This window comes from Sphaeramia orbicularis, chromosome 21 (assembly GCF_902148855.1).
Source record: "Sphaeramia orbicularis chromosome 21, fSphaOr1.1, whole genome shotgun sequence".
In the NCBI taxonomy this organism is placed as follows: domain Eukaryota; kingdom Metazoa; phylum Chordata; class Actinopteri; order Kurtiformes; family Apogonidae; genus Sphaeramia; species Sphaeramia orbicularis.
In genome coordinates this window covers 22,509,254-22,521,421 of record NC_043977.1, presented here as the reverse complement: position 1 = coordinate 22,521,421, position 12,168 = coordinate 22,509,254, and the positions used below count along the sequence as shown (strand labels likewise).

Below are 12,168 nucleotides of genomic sequence, written 5' to 3'. Positions count from 1 at the left end.
AACTGAAAGAGGTGGTGCGCAGGGAGGAGCTTTCTCTGCTGGTTGAAACAACAGTACATTACAGGGAAAACGGAGCCCTTCCAGCTGCTGTGAGCATGACTGACAGGTATGATGGCCCTATTTCTCAATAGGACAACTCTAATGGTGGTCAGTTTTGAAATCTATTGTCAAGCAGCAAACAAAAATCAAATGACAGGAAAATATTCTTCCAATAAGAAAAGATCCTGAAGGACAGTGTCAAGGCTCACCCAGCATGCTCCTCCTTCTTGGTGGTCTTTTCTCCAGCCTCAGGGTGACATTTAGGCCTCTGGGGTTTGTGGTCCCGACGCACCCGATGGCCCCTGTAAGCTGCACAGGATATGACAGACAAGCACTCAAATGATGAGAAAGACATTTTCCTTTCACTGTCATTCACCTAAACAACACAGCAAGGCAGTTATCGAATTTAATTAATGCGATTAATATGGCAAACTGGAGTAAGAGGCAGAGAGTGAAATGTTCTGCAGCCTTTGGGAAACATTTTGTGGTTATTGAGACATACTGAGCTCAGATGGATGGTAAACGAAGCCTGCTGACTTACTCCTTCAACCGGCTTTGTGTTTTTCTTGTAGAATTATATGCACAGGAAAAGAAAGCTCAAGTACATTGTTGAGCCATGGTTGTATTTTGCATGGTCTAATCTGATCGATGGTGAGCATGTCCCCCAGGCCCCGCTGAGATCTGAGAAGCCACCAGGCTCATACATTTGAAAGGCATCTGTTTATTTTCAGAATGCAAATGCAGCCCACCTCAAAGGCTATAAGCTGCAGAGAACACACAATGTGAATGTGGTGGAGTGCTCCGCCGGGGGGCTGAGGCCCCACTTATGTCAGGTTCAGGTTCTCCCCCTGAACCCCAGCGGCCACACACAAACACACTTCTCAAAGGAGAAAGACAGCAGCAGCGACAGAGAGGCTTTCCTCACACCAAAATCGTGTTTACCCATTCTACGGCATTATTTACAAGGGTTTTAATGGAGGACATTTACACAAGGTGTGCAGGCGACTGAGATGCTCCATGTGCCAGATGAGGGCAGCCCTTAGGAGAGCCGAGGGAAACAATGCCAAATCTCCTCCCCCTGCCCTCCTCTCTCCTGCCCCTTTTGGCACCCACCCTTGTCCTCCAGTGAGAGGCTCCAAAGAGTGGGGGGGAGCAGGAAGGTTAATGTGCCCACTTTGATCTTCGTCAAGGCACACTGAGTAAGAATTAATTTACATTTCAGATGAAAAGGTTGACAGTATAAAAAGGCATCTTGTTTCTGGTATGTGAGAGCTGTGTAATAGGCCAGGAATTTGAGAGAGGAAGTCGTGAGGAAACAGAAGGGATAAGCCCCTCTCTTGCCTTTACTGGGAAAGAGATGAAAGGAAAAAAGGATCTCAGTATGCACTGTTCTTCTGAAACATGGGGACCAAATGCTGCCCAAACTTTCAAAAGCTTTTCTTTATGCATTAATTAATTATTACTGTTTCGTAGGCCACTCATTGAGATCAAAAAGGTGTTCCACAAAGATGTAAGGTTTTCAGGCCTTTATTCCTTTTCCTTTTTAAAATATAGAAAAAGTGGGTTGAATATCCACTGGACAAAGGACTACACGATGTATTCGTGAGGTCTGTGTTTGAGTATACGAGGAACTTGAGAGAAAAATATGAAGTTTTCTTTACCTGACTGTATGCGGACAGCAGCCTCTTCCCGTTCCTTTTTGATTTGCTTGAGGTTCTGACGGGCAGCATAGCCCCTCCAGGCTACCGAAAAAGAAAGAGACAGACGCAGTGTATTTGTGTGCGCAAAAGATTGCTGACCTACCTCTGTGAAACAAAATAGACTACACATACTACATAAGATCCCACTTCAAAACACTGCTAAACCAGGTGGCAGAGGGATGGATCCCTTTGAACTCTCTGAGGTCTTATTATCTGCTCTGAAGCATTGCTCTTAACCCTCATAGGTCAAGCTGTGGTTATCAAACTCATCTCTTTTATGAAGACTCACCAACACATAATAGACTAGAGGTCATTAGATTCACAACAAAATCTGCACCTGTTTCATCATAATGTGATAAAAGAATAGATCTTAAGTGTTGTCCTCACAGGCATTTTTTGACAGATCTGCAGCATGCTGGATCAGTGACACCACAAACTGAAAACAGATCTAAAAGTTTACACCGATATAACTGACATCATATGAAAGGTATGCCATGGTTTTACTAGTTGCATCATCTTGTCACATTTGATTTGATGCACTAATTGTCTTTTTATGTATTATTGGTCCTTCCATTTCAGCAACTATCAGCCTTGTTGTTGGAATGGTGTGCTGTTATGCTAAACAAAAATAGCAGCCTCAAATGCATTAAAAGTAAAGCAACCCTGATTTGAAAATGTAAGTATTGAGGTAGGCATAAAGTACAGATATATTTGTCAAAATATGGGAAGTAAAAGAAAAAAGTTGTCAGCAATAAACAGTTAAATATAGTATAGACACCTGAAAACTTTACTGAAAAACAGCAAATTTAGTATGTTACTTCATTACTCTCCACCTCTAATTACATTAACACAACTCAAAGAAGAGTCCCTGAAGAGAAAAACCAAAATAATAATTTCCTGTCATGATGATGATGATGTAGTATAGGTTGTGTTTTATCTTCTATCTTCTTCTAGTTCTTCTGGTACAAGCTGTTCTATTTGGGTAAGCCAAATGACAAAATAGAAAAAGGGATTAAGCATTCCCTTCCCTCTGTTTACGGTTTAGTTCTAATCGATGTACCTGACTGGATGATAATGGCCCCATGGTTTCTCTTTTCCTTCTCTTTACGGTAACGTCGGGCTGCCAGCCAACCTTTAGTATAAGCTTGCATCACCACCACACGTGCTATCACCTCCCTCAGCAGCAGGTTGAGCTGCTCCACATGGTAGTACCTCAGGAAAACCTGACAAGGCGTTAAGACCAGGTTAGCACATCATAGGATCCTATTATATCTCTGTACAGCTCTGAAGGCTACATGTTCTGTTTGATGTTTTACTGTAATAACAATTACATTACCTTGGTCTTCCCCAGCACCCAGTCTTCTAGTTTGGCCCGCTCCAGTATGGCAACAGCATTTTCTTTGCTGGTCTCAGGCATCTGATGAGCTCTAAATGCAAGGTAGTAATACCTGTTTAGAGAGAAAAAAAAAACAGTGATGGAATTAGTGTAGTCACTGCATTGAAGAGAATGGATAGGGTGTGATTGTACCAGATGTTTTAAAATCAGGAGAAGTTGTGATAACATCAAAATTCTATAATTTTCTCACATCTTTTGATGTTTCCTGATAAAAAAAGAAACTTTTACCAAAAAACAGAGAGAAGAATAGCAACACAGTTTACTATTGTTGTAGCTTTTTGTGTCTTAAGTCTGTCTGAAAAACTTTATTTATTTATTACCTTTTTAAACACAGGTTACAAGTATGCACATCAACATCACAGAAGAAATCAAATGAGAAATTACAGATACTTGGCAAATGTTAAATAAATCATACAACATAGGGTCCCTGAATGAGTAAAAGAAAGATAATCAATGTAAGAAAATAAAAGTATTTCCCAAAACATGTCAAACTACGTTGTTAAACTAATACCACGGAAATAAAATGAATATATATGTGGTCTAAACAGATTACTCAGATGTGGTAACACTGACTATTAACACCCTTCAGGCCTGATTATCTGAGGAAAATAAAAGTTGTTTCAGAGGAGACGTGACAAACACTTAACACCTTATTCTACATAATTGATGCTGTCCTTTCTAGCCTTACAGTTTAAGAATCTGAGCAGAAAAATGAGCTTCACTGAGAAATGAGGCTTCAACAGAGGCTCATTGTTGCAGGTCTTTTGAAGGAATCGTCGTCTCTTATTTCAGTGGCCACAGAAGATGCCCATCAGCCAGGGCCTATCAGTGTGCATCAGCTCCACCACATGTTTATCGTGCTCGCTGTCTGGGGCTGTCCACTGATCTCCATGTTGGGAGTTTACAAAATACCAGCATAGGACAAAGTGACTCGAACTGTTTGCTCAGGGACATCAAGGCTCCAAAACTACTAGTTCATCTCTTGTGCTCCAGTGCTGGTCAAAAAAGACGAACAACAACAAGAAGAAAAACTTCTTTGAACTCCCCTCCCCGCCTCAGTCTACAGCCTTTCATTCTAATTCCTGTTGATACCTGTTATTTCTTTGATGGTAAATACAAAGCACTGCTTGGCAACATCAGACAAGCCTTTGATATGAGAGCACAAATTTAAATCAGTTTTCACTAAAGGTGCAGTTTAGCCATTTGGGTCTGTCTGCACAACTCCTCATGGATCAGGAAGGATGATATGGATTCAATAGAAAGGTTAAAATATAGTCTTAAAGCGGTAATCCTCTGTCCTCATTCACACAGCATGAACAGGTGTTTCAGAGATGAGAGTAAAATCATCAGAGCAGTTGATTCACGATTCTCAAATAAACACTGAACACAAAAACTAGGACAAGCAGTGAGAAACCATGCGGTCATTCAAAGTTTTAGCTCATCAAAATTAAGCACAGATTTTTGAAAGCTTCCCTAAAGCAGCAAGATTAACCAGCCATCTCAAAGTTTCTCTTTCCAGAGGCCACAAGCCTGAGTTAATTAAATTTTATATCATCTTAAAGTCTGCACATTAGAGGTGGCTGGAGTGCTTTTCAAAGGAAAACTGATCAAACGTTAAGTTTCCTTACATTTCTCAGAGATATATATATTTTCCCCTTAACAAGACTGATGATGTTTAGATTTTTGGACAACAGTTAATTGTTATTCTTAATTATCAAATTCTGTCCCACATTTTCAAAAACAAAAACAACATCCTTACGTAAAGTCCCACTAATGATGAAACCTTTTTTTTTTAATTGTGTTTTAATGTAATACCAATGGGACAAGCATCTACACTCGAGCTTTTCCAGGTCACTGAGTTAAAGAACAAACTCTTTATGAATAGTAAAAGGAAATCCATTAAAATGCATCACCCCTTATAATCACAGTTCCTCCCTGTTTGAATTTTATCCATTTTTTCCCAACTGAAGTATCCACCCAGTTAAAAGAGCAGTAGAATTTAGGTTTGCACTATCACTAATGACTGCCAATTAGTCAGCCTCTTGCTCTACTCAAGTTGTACTCCTATCTAATTAAAGAACCTGTGTTTTTTTTGTGATGTAGATCATGGATCGCTTGCTCTGCACAATCTCTAGGGTTGTGTCAGCGCTCAGTTTATGTGCATGTTGTATGGTGGATGTGAAGCCTGTCTCAGTGCGAGGCATGATTACCTGTTGACAAACTCTTCAAACAGGATGCGGTGCGAGTAGCCTTGCCGGCGGATGTTCACCGTCTCCAGGATGCCTGTGTAGCGCAGCTGCACCATCACCCTCTCCTTGCAGAAGCGCAGAGCCTGCCTGTCGTCATTGGGTTTGATGCAGCGCACAAAGTGTGGCTGGCCCACCACCATCTTAGACAATAAGTCCATCAGGGAATACTGCACATACACAACCAGACAATAAACAGAGAGCCAAAGGAAACCTGGAGAGCAGTCACCATATAAATTCACATTATCAAAGTCCTTTAGTGTTTAGTTTAGTTATGATGATTTGCACTTCAAACACTTTCCAACTTTTTCCAGACATAGATCTGTTTGGTAACAGCATACAAGCTGAATAGTAATTGACAGTATTAATAAGTCCCAACAGGATCTGGCAGAGTTTTTACATTCTGCAATAATGGACGTTTTTAATTGCAAGAAAAACATGAATGCAGAAAAAAATTTATAGAGAACCTATAGTGTATCAAATCCTTCCTTTAGCATGACATTAATACATACAGCAAATATGGACCAAAACTACAATGGCTGTGAAATGTTCCACAATGTTGATCGAAAGAGAATTTTGAGGTCAGTGTTAGCAGCCTAAAGGTGAACAACAGCAATCCTCTTTGCCAACATGGATTTTGACATTACAGATAGTATAATAGTAAAATATACACTGTCCTGCAAAAAACAAACAAACAAAAAAAACAAGTGATGTAAGGCACAACAAACCCCACCCCTCGCACATATTTGCCCATTATAACTAAATGGAAAGATTTTTTTTTTTTTTTTTTTAAATCATAAAAAAAATTTAATTTTGACCTACCTTTCCCAAAATGTAATGACATCTATTCTGGGTCACTGGCAATCTATAAACCCAATTTGGTATGAACTGAACCAATAGTTTTGCTGCTAAAGTGTTAACAAAGAAAAAAACAAACAAACCGAACCAAAAACAATACACCTTGCCTCCACTTTGGGGGGGGTGGGGGGGGTGGGATAAAAATTTACATATGTAATATTTTCCTGGACTATCTTTGGCTTTAATTAGCCATGGCATCATTTATGTCACTTAATGCTTCCACAAGGTCACAATAGTTGACACAACATTTGTTACCATTGAGGCAGATCAAGTTTTCTGCACCACATCACAAAGATTCTCAGTGTGGTTCCGGTCTGGACTGGATAGCACTGCCCCCACATGCTTGTACTGTTGGAGCTAGGCATGATGGGTAATCACTTCATCCACCTCTCCTCTCACCCTGATGCACCCATCACTGTGGAACAGGGTCAATCTGGACTCATCAGACCACATGACTTTTTTTCCCATTGAAACAGTGTAATCTTTACGCTCCTTAGCAAATTGATTTAAGATATGAGAAGCTACACAGTGCATCAGCTGGGGTTGAAGAGCTTGTGTTACAGCTGAAACATATTAATCACTGCTGTAATTACGGAAGACTCTATTTGCTTAGTTAAAATCAGATGGACATTTGTTTTTTTGACAAGGCAATTATAATAATAGTAATATGATTGGTACATTATTAACAAAACACACAGCAAGTAGAAAATACTGATACTGATGATAGAACTATTATAAATTCTGAAACTGTCTAATCAAAAACATTTTTTAGGAATATTCTTTGATTTCGGACAGATTGTTGTTAATAGTCATTTGGTTTTTATATGATTAATATTTAGCATTTTGGTGATCAAGAATGTAAGTGTTGCAATCATCACTTTAGTATGTTTCACATTAAAACCCTCCATTTACTCAGCACTTTAAATGTTTTATTGTGAAACACCCACAAGAAATGTAGGACTTCAAACAAGAAAAATTACCCTTGTATATGTAAATGAAACCATTATTAAACTAACTGTAGGTGAAAGCAGTATTTCTGTCAAATAAGAAATCGTTGTCTGATTGGTGAAATGTACCATTGTTAGTATTAGATCTATTATTATTGGATCTATCTTATTGGTCTAAAAAACATTGAAAAAATTTAATATTTTGCGCCAAGGATCCAGTTGATATCTCCATTTCTTTCTTGAAGATTGAATTAAGAGAGTGGAAGGAGTACAAGAACTGGGAAAACCACCTACACGGAAATAGGAGGCCACTGTCTGTCTCCTCATATTGGTGGTTTCCTCTGGGTGACGCATCATCTCCATGGTGTCGACCTGAACACAAACATTCAAAATAAACACGCTGCACGGATTAACGGGCCAGACTCAGGCCAGGAACGTCACTACGAAAAGCAGCAGAATCAAATTAGAAGTCGTTTATTTGCACCCTGACGTCCTTGTGGGCTCTGCAGAGATAAAGGTATTATTACAGCAGGTCTCCTTCCTCTAAATGGGCCAGTTGGGGATACACAGCTGTACTAACTGTGCCGTCTGTAGAACGTAGCCCCATAAACAGTTAAAGCTAACAATCGGGAGAATAATTCTGCACTGCTGTGGGGCATGGGAAAATTGCAAAGCTTCCTGAATAATGAGACAAGCCGTCACTGTCCCGACAACGACGGATTAACGAGGACACAATATAAGCTTTCTAATGGCCTCTGCAGTTCATGGCTTCATCAAAATTAATGATGCGATAGATATTTTATGGTAAGTCTATGTAGCAAAGTGCATATCTTAACACTTCACTTTGTCCTAGAAAAGAGAAAGAAAGGTATGTCACATGATCTGAATGAGAGACTGAAGCACTCTGACACTTTGCTGCTCTGAAGGCAGATCATACTGAAGTGCAACGGTTAATACTAACTCACTTTCACTGCTCTAATAACCATCACACTGCTTTAATCTGGCTGTAATGGTAACTTTTTGTAAGTGCAAGTTCCTGTCAACTTTCCTGAACTGTGATTGAGAACATGACAACATACATATTACATCAATCACGCCAAGTTTTTTCTTGTCTAAGAATAACTGAGTAGGTGCTAAGGGGGAAGTTCAACAAAGTAGAAATGATGTGCCACAGCCGCTTCTTTTCCCAAATGTTGTCTTGTGATAATATTTTGCATGAAGCATTTCAATGATCTAAAAAGTTACATCACAGAGCATTGGTTTACATTAACATCGTAGGATTGTGGCAGTGTGGAAAAAAGTTCTAAAGAAATAATTCTGAATTTCCAAAGCCAGAAGATGATTGATGTTTCAAGAGCCAAGCTGCACATAAATCAAAATTTATTTAGCAGTTAAAAGTTTTACTGTCAGATTAAAAGGATGTTCGGATGATTTCAAGTTTGTATCTTCAAAGAGAGCTTGAAATTGGAAGATAGTTGGTGATTTAGAATAATACCTTTTTTTGGTTATTTAATAGAAGTCTTACCTTCAATAGGTATTTGGGAGACTGAGTATGGCACGTGTCGGCGAATTGCATGGAAATAAAGGGAAAGAGAAGTGGACAGACAAGAAGTAATGAAGCTGAAAGTCACCTTTAAGGGGATTCTCTCTGTAAACCATAATGTAATTTCTTTTAATTTCTTGTTTTAATACAGACCAAGTATAATAGTCAACAAGGATATCAGCAGATTTAAAAGAAATGTCACACACATTATGATTTGACTAAATACTTCCCCTTAAATCAGGCAGAACAGACATTTAAGATGAAACCATTCAAGTGGTTTGAAGTGGTTGTCCAAAAAGTCACTCATGAGATGTTACAAAAAAAAACAAAAAAACAGTTAAGTTTAAGACCATAAAATATATAAAACAAAACTCTATGTGAAGAACCTTGAAATCATTCATTCCAAACATCTTAAAATAGGTGCAAGATGATAATGCTATTTAATCTGATTTTGCAGTTTTGGAAACCTTTAACTTTAAAAATACCTGAATGCCCATTAATAACAGAAAACAATGAAAGTAAGTCTGAACAACTTGTTTTATGTGGTACACACCAAATGCCAGATGGTGATGATGCATCACCACAAGCAAGAGAACAAATACAACAGTGTAGTCAATTAATGGGGCTATGCTTCACAGAGCAGGGTTTTACTGGGTTTCTTATGGTGTGATGCCTGTGAGCAACAAATAAAGTGGTACGCTCTCACATGTGATGATTTGTACAACGCAAGCATGGGGCTCACCTTGGTCCGCCCTGAGCCGAGCTGTGGTGGCAGAGATCTGGATGCAGCAGTGACTCTGGCCCGGGAAGTGGCCAAATTTCCTGTACAAAATAAAATCAAGACTCTCATAAAGAAGAAAATGTAACCTTTAAGTGTTGCAGAAAATTAAGGGCAAATATTAGAGTGAAGCACCACACTTTGAGGTGCAGTAAACAGGGATTGTTATTCTTCATGGTGCAGCAAGATAAAAGCAAAACAAAACAAAAACGACATTACTGTAGTGTTCACGACAGCGTTTATACTGCATAGTAAAAAAGACAGTTCATAAGGAACCTAAATCTGAACTGAATCCCATGGACTCAGGAATGCAGCTGCGTGCACAGCAGTCCAACAGCCCCACACACAGCGGAAAGGATATGAACATAGCATATGCAAGACAGTCTGAACATTTCAAAGTTTCTGCACAAGATGTCCAAATGTTTTCTCTGGCTATATCTTCAGAGGCTAAACTGTGATTAATAGCAGTGAAAGAAGCCTTTGAAGCAGGATTGGTGACATCAAAGTCCTAATCCATGGGTGGCAGGATTTTTATAATGAGTGGGAAGTATCTTAACACATTTCAAAGGGTTTACTCCATGAATAAACAATAGCTGCACAGATGTGCCACACACACCTTTAGAAAAATACGTCTGCAGACACAGGAGGCAGCATTACCCAAGCAGCCGTGTATGGCAAGGAGGAAAACCTTTGTAAGTTTTTAAGATAAAGCTGAAGTGACAGGCCAACAATTGTTCTAGATTTTCTACCGCATGCAGACGAACTTCTAAAATGCAAATATGAAGTCGGCTTCTGCGGTAAGATTTCAAGACTCACGTCAGTTGTTAAGGACATGGTCTGACAACAAGCCAAAAAACTTAAACACTGGATCAGCGCCTGCTTTTCTCAGAGGACTCTGTACTATGAAGTGTGTATTAGGAGCATTAATCAATCACTGTACGGATCAAAATTACTTTATGATGGATTAATTAAGAGCCAGACCACTTCTAACTTTAGACAAAGAACATTGTGCTTGTGCCAAAGGTTTTATAACAAGCCAAGGCAATATGATGTCTCAAGGGACAAACACAACCATGGACACAAATACACACACACACACGATATGAACAAACACACACACTCCATTGCAGTCAAAACAACCCAAAACATATGATGTGAAAGCACTTCAAAAGGACTCAAAAAACTGTCTTTTTAAGCTTGCTATGATGCTACTTTTAACATCTGACAGTTTTCTGCCAGTTATTTTTTTTTACACCGGCCAAGGAGGTAATGTAATCGCCTGTGTCTGTTTGTTGGTTTGTTTGTTGGTTTTTCTCTCCACAGAAATATGAAAAAACTACAGCAACGATTTTCATGAACATTGGTGATGGGGTAGAGCATGGGCCAAGGACGAGCCCCTTGACGTTTAGGAAGAAATCCATAAAATGGGTGGAGGCTTGAACTTTTTATTGCTTTTCCTAACATTGCAAGATAGAATTACAGGACTGTGGGGCCTTGGCCAAGGTATGCACCCTCTGAGCACCCTTCTAATTTATTTACTGCTTCATTCTGCTAATTTGCAGTTGGAAAACAAACAAAAATCAAAATGCCATACTTACATGTGGAGAATATGTTGAAATGTGCACATTTATATTTGTCGATAATGGGATGGAAATGTATCCACTGGTTCAGAATTTAAAGCTAAAAATAAAAGGGAAGGGGTACAACACTATAACATGGAAATATGAGCAGTTAATTGCTCATTATGAACACATGTTTGTGCAAGGGCCCTGTGTTTAGGATCAGGGGGACAGATTTTACAACCTCAAATGCCCCTTTGGCACAATCTACACAAAAAAACTCACACAAAAGTATGATCTTTGAGAACAGGAGCTGTTAAACTGTGTCGGGTATATTACCAGCACACAGGCAGGGAGGGCCCCGCTCCAATTAGCCCAGAGTAAAGCTGGATGGATTAATTGGAGTGGGTCTTGTGCAAATGAAGTGCGCTCTCTCCTCTCCCCATTAGTGCTGCTGGGCCAGATCATCTGAGCACATTTGTCATGATGAATTAGCGGCTGCGAGTGGAACGGGCTCGTGGAGTGTCACTGTGCTTTCACGCCTCTCACTTCCATGACACCATCAAGGGGAGATGAAGGGGCTGCGCTGTGATGAGAGAAACTGTGACAGTTGTACCTAAGCCTTGCAAATGGACACTCACTGCTTGCTTCATGTATTCCTTGGCGGGTCGTATTAATTCATTCTTCTAGCGGGTTTCATATCCCCTCCTGACTAGATGATTAGAGCATGGGTTAATAGTCAGTATCCTCAAAGATTCCTGCCTCCTGAGACATGAAACCAAGGGAACACCTGTGATGTCCAGCCTGAAAGAAGACCTTCTAATTTAGATACAGTGTGGGACTTGTCTAATGATGTGGATAATAATTATTCAAACACAGAGACAAGCAAGGAAAAAGAAGATTTGTTCTTTGACCGCAGATTCAGTAAAAGAGAAAGGCCACATATGGTTTTAGCTAGGATCATTTCTTACTCTTGCTGTCAGTGCTCTCAAATGGGAGTATGCTGAAAATAACACTGAGAAGAAGAATTTATATAAAACATTAATAGGAATAAAAGTATAATGCTAAGAGCAGAGCAGGTGAGAAGAATATTTCCCATCAG

At 39.5% G+C, this 12,168-nt stretch overlaps 1 protein-coding gene across 2 annotated transcripts in view; it reads right to left on the bottom strand.

Annotated features, from left to right (window-relative positions):
* The window catches only part of myo3b (myosin IIIB), a 69,747-nt gene that overhangs the window by 20,123 nt on the left and 37,456 nt on the right, over positions 1 to 12,168 (bottom strand). For both annotated transcript variants that reach the window (XM_030124510.1, XM_030124511.1), the window contains 8 exons: positions 9,472 to 9,551; positions 8,712 to 8,732; positions 7,481 to 7,558; positions 5,346 to 5,551; positions 3,076 to 3,187; positions 2,800 to 2,962; positions 1,701 to 1,781; positions 249 to 348 (listed from right to left, as the gene is read on the bottom strand). In XM_030124510.1, the coding sequence (XP_029980370.1) occupies positions 249 to 348; positions 1,701 to 1,781; positions 2,800 to 2,962; positions 3,076 to 3,187; positions 5,346 to 5,551; positions 7,481 to 7,558; positions 8,712 to 8,732; positions 9,472 to 9,551 (841 nt within the window). The remainder of the gene's footprint in view (positions 1 to 248; positions 349 to 1,700; positions 1,782 to 2,799; positions 2,963 to 3,075; positions 3,188 to 5,345; positions 5,552 to 7,480; positions 7,559 to 8,711; positions 8,733 to 9,471; positions 9,552 to 12,168) is intronic.